General features: G+C 44.4%; 1 protein-coding gene across 4 annotated transcripts in view; it reads left to right on the top strand.

Annotated features, from left to right (window-relative positions):
* LOC148026232 (MADS-box protein SOC1-like) overlaps window positions 1-12,927 on the top strand; it is a 91,502-nt gene that overhangs the window by 63,215 nt on the left and 15,360 nt on the right. For 3 of the 4 annotated variants that reach the window (XM_087693518.1, XM_087693520.1, XM_087693519.1), the window contains one exon: window positions 4,417-4,500. The exons of the other annotated variant lie outside the window; for it this stretch is intronic. In XM_087693518.1, coding sequence (XP_087549644.1) covers window positions 4,417-4,500 — 84 coding nt within the window. The remainder of the gene's footprint in view (window positions 1-4,416; window positions 4,501-12,927) is intronic. 4 annotated transcript variants of the gene reach the window in all.

A 12,927-nucleotide genomic window follows, 5' to 3' on the forward strand; every position in this document is an offset into this window, starting at 1 on the left:
TTGCTGTTTGCATTTTGGCCTCTTTGCCATCCACTACGACCTCTTTGGCTCCCCCTGCCTCTAGAGTTACCACGTCCTCCTCCATAGGACTGGTTTTCTTGAGTTTGCTGCATATTCTGATTTCTACCACGGCCTCCAAATCGGCCTCCTCTACCTCTGCCTCTACCTCTTCCAGCATTTGAGTAGAAGACAACTTCTTTTGAAGTTCCTCCTGAAGAAGATGCACCACCATTTCTCTGCTCCTCAGAAATTAGAAGAGCAATCAACTCCTCAAAATCAGGAAATCTTTCACGGACAGAAATGGATGTTCGGAACTGTGCATAATCCTTTCCTAGACCATTCAAGGTCACAGAAACTAAATCATCATCTTCCACTGGTGACCCAATGGAAGCAAGTGCATCTGCAATCTTCTTCACCTTCATGTGGTAGTCATTGATGCTCATATTTTCTCTTTGCACATTATGCAACTCTTGCTTGAGCTGCATTTTCCTGGCTTGCGTATTTGTGCTATACATTTTTGACAAAGTATCCATGCCTCCTTTGGCGTACTTGCATCCTGAATATGCACAATCATAGAGTCTGAAATACTGATAGACAGCCAGTACATAACTTTCCTGGCTCTCTCATGCCATGCTTTGAATGCCTGCATTTGCTGTTGATTGGGAACATCAGGAAGAACTGGTTCTTCTTCATTTCCTGCAACAAATTCCCAATATCCTTTTCCCTTAAGGAAATTCGTCATTCTAAACTTTCATGCTTGGAAGTTGTTCTTGTCAAGCTTTTCAGTTACAATCTGTGAAAGAGAATCAGACGCCATTACAGAATACTACAAAAAATTCTGTCACTGCAGAGAACACAGCTTCAGCCTCACAAGGGCAAATCTGCAAAACTGACGAAAGTGGTATTTAACCACACAGTCACTTCCTAGTGACGATTTTGCATCAATAAGCAACAAGGATGATTCTGTAACTCCCAATGTCTTTGCGCACAGGCATACGATGCAATTTCTACAGTAACTTTTCACCGACTTATAGAACAGTGGTCGCACAGCATAAAACTGGGCCTTTTCCTGAGTGCGTGCAGAAAACTTTCGCCTCCAAAACAGGCCCTGAAATGGCCTCAAATAAAAAAAACAGGGTCGCCGAGGGCTAAAGCCCTTCTCCCGCAGCATATACTGGCCTCTTGCTTCACCGCGAAGGGCGTCTCAACCTGAGACAATGCACTCTTGCAATTTCCGGCTGTGCTATCTGCAGAGATCTGCTCCCAAAATAGAAAATGAAAGCAACACTACTCCTCTTACCAGAACACCGCGAGCTTGGCTTGCTTTCTTGCTTGCACAATGGGGAAATACACACACAGGTGGAGGCTGAAAACAGTTTTCCTCTTCTTAGTTATGTAAGCCAAAAGAACTCTGGTACAAGGAAATAGAAGAACCCTATATATGGGTCTCAAACCAAACTCAACTAACTAAGGTGGCATACTAACTGAGCCACGAACTAGAGTAGATAAGGATAGCTATCATGTAGCTATTATTCATGGGCGGTGTACCAACCGCATCTGCAACTGACAAGTCGGTGACATAAATGCACAACGGTCACCTTGGCATATCACGAGTGGAGCTCGATATCTCAACACTCTCTACTATGAGCATGCCAGCCTCACCTACACAACCAAGATGGAGAGATGCACCCATTCCACAGGCGGTGCTAGCTAGGCCAGGTTTAGATGCCACGGGCCAACTAGTCAGCCAAGACTAATGGCCAAGAAGCATGAACCTAAGAGAGAGGCAAGCAATCAGCAATCTACTAGCCATGTTAGTGACCACCCAAGTGACTCTAATTTTAGAATACCTGCTCAAGTATCACCCCATGCTATGGCACGATTTGAAACATTGGGTAAAAGAACCGATGGAGCATGTTGCCACTGATTTGCAAGATCATGATGCAGTCACACAGATACCACCCAGCTTGACATTGCACTTAGTGCCGAAGTCACTACATGTTAATTCCTTTTGGGAAGGCACTGAGATGCACACAATTTTGCCTATCCTAGCCCTAGTAGACATAACACGAAAGGGAATCATAGATACTCGGGCAGGAGTGAGTGTGTTGAGCCACACTATGCTCCAGGCTTGGGGAAACCCGCTTGTCGAAACCGCTAGGTTCACTGCCACTCTAGCCAACAAAATGAAGGTAAGGCCTTTTGGAGTCATGAAGAATTGACCAGTGAAGATAGTGGTTTTCCACTTCTCTGTGAACTTCATCGTCATGAAGGAAGTGGATTATGACATTTTGCTAGGTTGATCCTGGATAAGGAACGCTCGAGTCATTGAAGACTAGGAAAACGGTCTAATCTTCCTAGAAAATCAAATGGAAGCAATAAGGGTTAAGATGGACACTTGGAAGACAACCCCTCTCAACCTAGATGCCATCTCTACCATATTCAAGGGTGATGTGCCACTAAAGAAATCGTATGGGCCATTAACCAAGTACATCCCTTGCCCGGAGGATGAGCAAGATTCGATGCATGTCCTAGTAACCATCGATCTCCCATTCTTAGACGGAGAGGAGACATACAAATAGGCTGCAAAAACTATGAGTGTGTCGATGAAGGAGCCCACAGTGCCACATTGCATGATGGCCAGGGGCTCAAGCAGCCAACCAAGGCCTATCTCTTTCTATATCCCTAGCAATAGGCTGGAACTTCACAAGATCCAAGAATACCTAACAGGCAGATTGGCCAAGCAAACTCGCTACTAATCTCAAGCCCCTTAGAGATCTGCTGGAAGAGTCTAAGTGGAAATGGACTAAGGTGCACGATCTAAACTTACTATACAATTGGACCTTAGTCATCGATGAAGGACAGGCTAGAGACAAGAGTCTAGGGGATGATGAGAAGTCAGGAGGAGCTGATTCTGATGATGAGTACGAGGAATGCCGCTCCATTTGTGAGAAAGCATGACAGAAGATATGGTTTGACAAGCATGTCAAATAGTGCAATTTTGAGAAGGGAGACCTTGTTTCGCTGTACTCGGTAAAGAGCCAAAAGCAAAAAATGAAATTTCAAGGACTAGGACCTTTCTGAGTGCACACCATTAGTAGGACGGGCAACATAAAACTTGAAACCCTCAAAGGTGAGAGCATAGGCTTCTTACATGGCAGTCACATAATGTATTACTTTCCCACACATCCACTGCATGAGCACCCTATGCTAGAAGCCCCTATCAATGTCCGTATAGCCACGATTACTGAATTAGAGGATGAGGATGAGGAGGTAGTAGCACTAGCATACCTGTGCTAATGAGTCTACAAATTGAATCCAATAACGTGGAACCAGTTGAAGAGACACTCTCAAACTCGTTGAGCAGGGTCATAGCAGTGTGATAATACATAGAGAGAATAGAATTTCAAACTATGTATGTCCCATTTAGTCTATTCAATACCAATTGGGAATCCCCCTTTACTAACAATTGATGGATACTACCTTTCTTAGCAATATTCAGGACCATGATTAAAGCTTTGTATTCCGCCATGTTATTGGTAAATCCAACCTCGAGAGAAACAATCAATTTCATCACGACTCTACGTCGGGGATCTCTAATAACTACCCCTATACTCCCTTTCTTGTTGGGACCCCTAGACGCTCCATCAAAGTAGAATGTGTGCGTCCACAATGGATTCACATAATAGCCATCGTCACCTCTACTCATAATTATAATAGTCAAAATTTAACATATTTAGAGCATGTACTGAAGGCTCAATCCCACCTTTTTTGTTTAATATAATAGGGATGCTTGTCAGAATTTGTAAGAAGTGATGACAGAAGACTTTGATTTTCCAGATAAATGATATGTCCTATTGCTCAATCGCTTTATATCCTTTACTCCACTCGATAAGCTTTTCTTGATGATATCACTCCTCTAAGTATGGGTGTTCCAGATAAGAAATCAGCCGCCCCATCAACCAATATTTACTCTTGTAGGTTTCTGATCAGCCTCGCATTGACCTACAAGGGATTTATTTCGCTAGTGCATTTATAGATAATAAGGTTTAATCTTATTAAGATTAACCTTATTTTTAAATTCCACTCCCTCAAGATCAACCAGTAATACCATGGACTTATTAGCTAGACCTTTGAATTGGGTCTTTAAGCTCAAATGAAAAGAAGTAGAACTTCACACACTCATCTTGACATGTGGAAGGCTTTTTGGACCATGGTTTGATAATTATAGATTGGCTAATAACCATGGCAGGATACATTATTTTGGATTTGACTTGAAGAGAAAAATATGTATGTAAGACAAAATGTTACATTGAAGCTAAAAAATTATGTCAAAAATAGCACATCTTGGGGGGTTAACATGTATATGCTAATAATATGGTGGACTTATATTTACTTATTCTAACTATTATGTAGGGACCATCCCAGTTAGGCTCTAATTTTTCAAGAAAAAGCTTCCCATGTGCATCATCATACAAGACCAATTATCCCTTTTTAAAGGTATACTTCTTCACTTTCACATCATGAAGTTGTGTTATATGACGTTGTTGAAGGAGTTTCAATACATAGTGTGAAAATTAACACTTAATTGGAGTTAGCAATAGTAGAATTATTGTCTATTTCACCAAGTAATGATAGTCTGCTTAAAGATTGACTTATCTTATGGCCTTGGGAAGCATTTGACAAGTCATGCTAGTGTATGGCTTGATTTAAGCCTTGATTAGTCACTCAAGTGAGTCACTAGAGAGTTAAGTGGTAGACAAGGAGTCATAGAGGCCAGGATCTTTTGCATAATTTTCAACCTATTTAGGTAGGTGCCATTGTGTTGTACCAATTCTGGAGAAAGAGGGATGGATGAGAGCTCTTGGGTGCCATGTAATTCAAGTAGCAATTGAGGAGAAAGCTCTAAACGATTGGAGGAAGGTAAAATGACTTTTTGGTTTAGGCAAATAAGCTCTCTTGGAGAGAGTGTGTTGCTGTATCAGCTTTGGAATAGGGTTTTTAGGGCTAAATACTCAGATTTGTTCTCTTCTTTTGTCTCTGACCTATCCATAGCTTCTTATGCTTGCATCTCAGACTTTACCATTAGAAGATTCATATGTGCTCATGAAAGGAGAGTATTATGTGTCATGAGTACTATTTGTGGCCTGATTTGGGACAATTTTGACATTCATCAATAGAGCGTACAAGGCTGAAGAAAAACTTTTGATTTTATCCTCTTCTCTCTTTGAACCATCTATGTTATCACCCACCTAGTGGATACATAGCCTCTAACAATGGAAGATTGACCCTTGATCATTGGTGGATTGTTCTACAAGCTTAGAGCTCCATTTATCGGTTGAGTTGATTGTTTATCATAGGGGAAAAAAGAGTTGAATGCTATATATGGATTTCATGCACTCTTTTTTATCCCTTTATAGTGGATTATGCTTGGTTCATGGTCAGGGTCCTTTTATGTTTCACCAAAGAGGAGTTTTTGGACATGTATGGACATGCTTTCGGTTCTTTCTAGCTATAACAAATAGTCAAAATTAGAGAAGCTTGTTGTGATTTTTGATTTGGATGCATCAAATTGGTCCTTTTGAATAGCTTTTGACATAAAAGTAGTCTTTACGAGTACTAGACATAGTTTAGATCATTTTTCAAGAAGATTTGTCCTAGAGTTTAAGCTTCTTATTGCTCTTAATTGACTACTATAAATCCTTGGAAATAATAGGGCTAATGAGATTTGGGAGGCTTGGTAGGGGTTTGGTAGGTGCTTTTGGTTTACCACTTTCTTGGTTTGGTTACGATGGGTGATCTTAGCCATCTACAACTATTAGTTTAATGTCTACAAGGGCAAAAGAGGAGAATACCTATAGTAGCATATGGATTGTGTCAGCACATACCATGATATGTAATTTTGTATTTTGGAAAGATGAGCCAATAATTTAGTATTTTGGAAAGATGAGAAAATACATGCAATAGAAACGAGGCTTCCTCTCTTGAGCCCAACTTTGGGAAAGGAGACATGCATAATAGATTGGAGGAATTGGCAGATAGGATAGCATTTGTAGTTGTAGATGCAACCACTTATGGACTAAAAATTAAAAGGATTAATGGAACACTCAATGTATGTAAAGTTGAAGTAAAGTCAAGAGTATGGTTTTGCAAGGTTGATGTGGGAGCCTTCGCTCAACTGCCAAGACCCACGGACCGCTTATTGCTTCAAGCGTTCCAAGCAAGCTCTAATGGCTACCTCTCACATAGCCAACACACCGTCGATCCTACGAGTGTAGTGAGCTTACCTTGATGTCGACATGAGTTGCCTGCTCTCTCGCACACACCTGTAGCTCCACGATCCTAGATGCTAGCTCAAGCATCCTCAAGCCTCCTCCATCTCCAAGCTCCATCCACCATAGCTGCATGTGCAAGAGAAGAGAAGAGAAGAGAAAAGAAGAGAAGAGAAGAGAAGAGAAGAGGAGATGGTGAAGAGCTTCACCCTCTTGATCCCTCACTCTCACACACTCACTCCCTCACACTCCCTCTCTCAAGAGCACACACAAGCAACAAGAGGAGAAGAAGAGAAGAAGAGAAGAAGAGAAGAGCTCTTGTTAGCCACATACCAAAGAATGAGCTTCCATTCACTTTTTGAACTTTATATATACAAACCCTAAAACCCCATGGGCGCCCATCCATTTTTACATGACCGGCCATTGTGGTAAGGTCCCTTTTTCTAATTCCTTCTTCTTGCTTCATGCCCTAAGCCTATACCCATCTATTCTTTTACAAGTGGCACAGGAGGGAGCCTGGTCCTCTTTTAAAAGAGTTGGAGTTTTTGAGGTGCCTTTTATTTAAAATTACGCTTTTGGCCCAGGCTTATCTTTAGAGGCGGATTGCGTGTCTTTGCTCCTCTTCCGTCTTCTTCTTGCTTTTTCATTCCTTCTTCTGCCTTCTTGGTTTGGGCATTCTTCCACCTTCTTGGCTTGGGGTTAACATTCCCCCCTCCGAGACAGGTGCCAGTCCCATGGCACTCTTGGCGACTGTTGGGGTTTAAGAGGCAGTTGGTGCAGTAGTAGTGTAAGGCAAGGCCACGTGTAGACTTGGGTGCTCGTGGAAGCTTGGTAGTAAGGTTTGTTGGAGAAGTCAAACGAATAGCAAGTGGTTGATGGAGGCCTCTGAATTCAGTGGTTGGTCGCTGTTGTGATGCTTGGAAGGAAAGGGTGCAGTGCTCTACCTAAGGGGGGGTGTCTACCTTATTGTGTAGTGCCATGTGCTCGTGCTGGTGGAATGGGGAGTTGGGTCTAACCATGACTAGCCTGGGTGATATCCCACACTTGGGGGTCCCATTCATGCAAGAGGTGCAGTGCAAGTAGCTTAGAGTGATAGGTCTAACCATAGGTGAGTGTGACCTCCCTAGGTATGTCCTACGCTTGATGGGCCCTAAGCGTGAAATGGGGAAGCAAAAGGGGCTAGGCGGTGAGGAGCGGAGCTAGCCGACCGAAGCCACCAAGCACGCCTAGCTTGAGGACCCCTAGGTGTAGTGATCATGCTCTACGTTGGTGCCAAGTGCTGTTGTATTGAGTTGTTTTGTCCATTCCATGTGTAATGTTCCACTTGCTCTTCCTTGGATACTCTTTTTAAAAAAAAAGTAGTATTACACTAGTAGAATGATAGCCTCTATCTAATCTTCCTCGTCTGATTTAGGCGGAGAAGAGGGTTGGATGGATTTGCTAAAAAATTGATGGCTTTGCATGTACCCTTTGAGGTTCATGCGGACGTGGAGGGAGGTGGTGGAGAGGAAGGGATGGTTGCACCATAGTGAACTGGCTGTCATTCATATCCTCTAGGAGAGCTAGGCAAAAGGAGGGGAGAAGGTTAGCTCTCATCATTAAACGCACCATGGCATAGCTGTCAATGGCATTAGGGTCAAAAAAGAGGGGAGGCAAGCCACACTCTTGTGGGGTCAGGTCCTGCTTGAGTAGTAGCTTAAGTAGCCTAAGATAATTACAAGTAGTTATAAAGGCTAGATCGGGGCATGAAGATAAGTCCGTGAGAAAACGCGTCATGGAATCATTTAGGCTTCCCGAGTCAAAAAGGAGGGCATGTTCGAAGGAGGCGGAATTGGAGTTGTAGATGATGGGGAAATCATGACGCCCATGGAGGGTGGCAATAAAATCCACACCTACCCTATGAGGATACGCCATGAATGTGGGGTCATTCCTCTCATAGGGCAGTGTTACAAAAAGCCATCTAGGAGAGCATGCTAATATCGCACACTCGCCTCCTCCATAGGGGTTGGCAGTTGTAGCCTTGTACAATAAGTGGTATTTCGAACACCTTGTCTTGCCAAAACTCTGCTTCTTCCCTTTCCCACAGAGTGGGGGTCCCCTCCCTTTCTTCTAGCCATTTCTATCCCAGTCGGCCGCCGCCAGTCGCGATCATCTCCTCCATCACCTTGATTGGTAGGACCCTCCGCAGGCTGTTAGGCATGAGGAAGCTAAAGGTGAATGGGTCTTTTTATTTTTCGTACCGTTCCCAAATCACCAGCTCCACATGGAATCCACCATGGAGGTCTTTCCTTCCCTGCTCATATTCTCTGCTCATATTCTCGTGCTCTTTCCTTCCCAAGTGTAGTTGATTGGTCATAGACTCGTGGTCATAGACTCGATCTCCTTTTGTTGTTGCTCCCTCTCTTGCTTTCTCTTCTTCTCTTTGGAATTTAATACCTCCATCATTTGCTTGATGTTGGCGGTTTTCACCTCCAATTTCCCATGTTGCATCAGGAGCTTATATTCCCGCTGCATCTGCACCAGTTCTTGATTCTCATCCTCGAGCCACTGCTTGTAGCTTTCTTACATGTCTTCCTTGGCTTTTAATTCCTTACTGAGGTCAACGATCTTTTATTGTTCCATGGCTATTGTGCGGGTTTTTTCAAGCTGGAAAGCGGCTACTAACTCCTTTTCTACCACCAACTCAGCCATAGCCATCCTCTTTTCCTCCTTTGCCCTCTCCAATTGGGAGAGCAAATCAGAGATGTACTCGTCGTAAGTGGCTAGTGGCGTCATTGTTGCGTGGGTTGGGGTGGTCGAGGCTTCCACTCTTAGATGCTTCTAGTCCTGTCTCGACTCAGCATCTGCGGGCGGCTGGTCTCTTGTGCCTCGTGGCCATGGTTTCTGTGCTCTTTCCCTGGGCCATTTCTTCATTGATAAAATATATCATCCAGGCCACGAAGTTGGAAACCTCAATGCTGGTGGGGATGCTAGGGGTGAGGGTGGTTGGTTCAGTGGAGGACACCATGAGGGTGGGGATAGGATGGAGGAGGGCCTTGCCTTTGCCTTCAAAGACAGCAAGTGGTGTGGCTTCTGGTACCTACGTGCTAGAGCTATGCCCATCTTCCCTCAACGGGCTCCAAGCTCCCGGATCGTCAGCCCTACACTACTGCTCAATGGACCGTCGTGTGGCTTCGGCCAAGTCCTCCTCCTTCCTTCTTAGTTTCTCTTCTTCCTCCGCAGCTCTTCTTTGCCTTTCTTCTTCAGCTTTCCTATACTCTTCCTCTAGTTTCTCTTTTTCTTCCTGCTCTTCTCTTTTTCTCGTCTCTCGGCCTCCTGTTTTGAAACCTTTTCAGCCCTCTTGACTTCTTCCTTTGTTTTTTTTCCTTCTTTTCCCTCTTCTCTGCCTCCTTGAGGGATTTTCTTTTTGCCTTTTCCAAATCCTCTTTCTCCTTCTTGCGGCCTTCGTCCGACTTCTTTTTCTTTTGTGATGTCTTCTTCTTGGGTTCCTTGGCCTGCTTTTTGCTTGATTGTTCTTGTTGTCCTTGCCCTTCCTTATTAGTCTCGGTCTTGTCACTAGACCTCTCTTGGTTCTGGTGAGGGGGTGACCTGTCGAGCATTTCTCCTTCCCCTTCTTCTGCATCCTGTGTCTCTTTTACTACCTCCTAGATGAGTACAATCAAAATGCTTCCATAGGCAATAAACGAGGCCTTCTTTCTTTTTGTGGCCTTGGAAGTTGGGGACTCTCCTCTGCTGGTGTGCTTCCTAAAGCTAGTGCTTTAGCCGCCTGGTCGATAGTTTTACGCATATAACCGTTCGAGTCGACTTCATGCAGGGTGTAAGCTGCTACATTCTCCCAGTATAGGCACGCTGATTCGATGCATTAAGACATTGTAGCACAGGCTGGAGAAGAGCGCGTGTACTAGTTTTGCTTGCAATCTCACTTCCACATCAGGGATGTCTTGGATGCTAATGCCGTCGTTTGTTAGCACGTCCTCCTTTCTCGTTTTCAACATGGCATACACATCCCTCTTCTGCTTCTTCTCTACCTTTGGCTCCAGTCCCAACGCATTCTCCACCAAGGCAAGGGTTAAGCGAACTTGTACCTGTTTGGCGTTCTCTCCCCTTCCTATTGTGACGGTGCCACACTCATTGTCAAGGTCATAAGACCTGAGGAACTCCACACACTTTGTGTGGTTATGTTCTTGCACAAATTTTCCGAGGTACTTGGTGAAGTTGCATTGTTCAATGACTCTCCTGGCCGCTTCCTCCTTGGCCACCACACCCTCTACGTTGTGAATGGTTCGGAACTTAAGCTAGTTGTAGGCGTGGCTCTCAAGAGTGATGTTGTACTGCGCTCTTTCCTCTTCCGTGAATGGAAGTCAGTGGGCACGGTCTTGCTGCAATATCTTTTGTTCCTATCATAATCCCAAGTTTCCATTAGTGCTTCCACATTAAGAATTCACAAGAAAAGTCACAGTCTAAAAAGAAAGACTCTATATGTTTATTGAATGAAAGCATGAAAATCCTATCCAATGTGGAGTCTTCCCTTCCGGCTTTAACTTTTTGCCCTGTATTTCAAAGTTCTCTTGACATTTTCCTATCTCGCTCGTTGTTTACGTGCTTATGCGTTTTGCTTGATTTTCATTGGTTTTAATTGATTCACCTCACTTGATTTATCTCACTCCCCTTCCCTTCCCAGCTTGAGAAGAATCCTTCCTAGGATTGAAGGTTTTGGAGGTTGAGGACATTCTGCAATGGGCCTAGGAGTTATCGGCGTAGGAACTAAGTGTAGAAATTGGGGTTGTACTCTAACTGAGCTATGCGATCGAGATCAAAAGGGCGAGTGCCAACATGTGTAATGTAAGTGTGAACATCTGTTAGAAAGTCACCAGAGGCACCTTGAGTAGCAATATGTAGCTCCTCCTCAGTCAGTAGGTGATCGAGGTAAGAATGTCCCTAGATGTGTTCTTCCAAGGGGCGGTCGCGAAGAGTGGTTAACACTCTATACGAGGTTGGCACGATATAAGTGGGGTTGTACTATGCTATTTTGATTGCGCGGCACTGTTGCTCAGTGTTCTTCATGACTGCACATCCCTCTACTTTGGATTGCAACCTAAGAGTGTACCAGTGCCGCAAGAACGGGGATTCAGTCTCGGCAAGTTTGAACAATTCTGCAATTTCTTGGTTAGTGATGGCAAAAGTGGTTCGCTGATCATATGACATGATGAGGCGCTGTTTGAGGGCTTGCTCTTTAGAGATCTCCCTGTTGAGAAACACAGTTGTGGAGTTTGCTGCCTTTGCGAAGGCAAGTTCAAATGTCTCCCAAGAATGTCCAAAGCTAGTATGAGTGAAAAATTGTCCACCAAGAGTCACTTCTAACTAAAATGCAATAGTTCTCAATTTAGGTTGCGGTTGGGCTTCTTGGCTTAGGGCTGGGGAAGCGGCAGCTACTTTTGATGGACTACTACCTTTAGAGTAAATCATTGTAGTCAGATGGGCCCTAGTGGGTGATGGCTCATGAGGCGATGTCTATAGTTCGGGCCGATAGGCTTGTTCGAATCTCTTAGGCATATGTGTGGATGAGCTTGATGGAGGTGGGCTTATGGAGCACTACAGTTTATGGTTTTGAGGTTCTATGGGACTAGGGGTGATCAGGCTTGGGCATAGTGTACGAGTGGTGCCCTTGGTCGCGTGAGCTTTAAGGATCCATATCCAGGCATTCCCCTCGTAGTAGCCTTATACGTGAAGGAGGGATTTAGGGACTCACCTTTGCTTGATCATGCACCGATTTTTGTAACTGTGCCTTGGTGTCCTAGGTTTAGAGGTTCAAGTCTTATGAGGTTGTGTGCAACAACTCGTAGGCGGTGGTTGCGGCTGTTTAGGTCTCCAATGAAAACTAGGCTGTTGAGCCTTAGCTTTTGCTACCACGAGCAGTGGGTCTTGAGAGGTGGTGGGTGGTGGGTGGTGGCCGAGCACTACCCTTCTCCTTAGATTTGGTTGCTAAGAGTTCTACCAGGTGGCCGTGCGGACTGTGCTATCGTGCAGCCCTTGCTGAAAGCTATATCAATGCAGATGTTGCATATGGCAAGGTGAATGCGCCGCAACTCATAATCAATGTTCCAATGAGTTTGCTTCTTGAAGGTTTTCCCTAGTAGTGTCTCCGTGTGCTTGCATCCTTGGATTTGGTAGCACGTAGAAGATCATTGGTACACTCTCAAACTTGATAGAAACGATGGCCTTGCACTTGTCGAGAAGTGCATAGGAGCGACTCCCATATGGGTTTAATTTGGCATTAGTGGGTTGTAGGGGTGGTTTGCCAAGTTGGATCCAATGATTGTGAGTCAAGACATTGAAGTCCACTCCCTCGTCAATTAAGGCATTGAAGACATGTTTGCTTGGCAGTGACCGTGATGTGCATGTATGTAGGCTCCACGGTATCCTTATCCTCATCATCAATTTCGGTGATGGTGGCTACTCATACCTTGACAGGTGGTTCCAACATCAATGGCTCATACAAAGGATGCGTGGGGTGATAGTATTTCTTGACACAACTGCCATTGAAGAAGCCTATTCCCTCACTAGGAGCTCAACGTTGCCCGTTCGGCTAATCGCATGGACTCTGAAAGGTACAAGACCCCTAAACTTCATTTTTTGCTTGTGCCCCTTAACTAAT

This window comes from Lygodium microphyllum, chromosome 14 (genome assembly GCF_053477565.2).
Source record: "Lygodium microphyllum isolate KBCC chromosome 14, Lygodium_microphyllum_v1.1.10, whole genome shotgun sequence".
Lineage (NCBI taxonomy): Eukaryota > Viridiplantae > Streptophyta > Polypodiopsida > Schizaeales > Lygodiaceae > Lygodium > Lygodium microphyllum.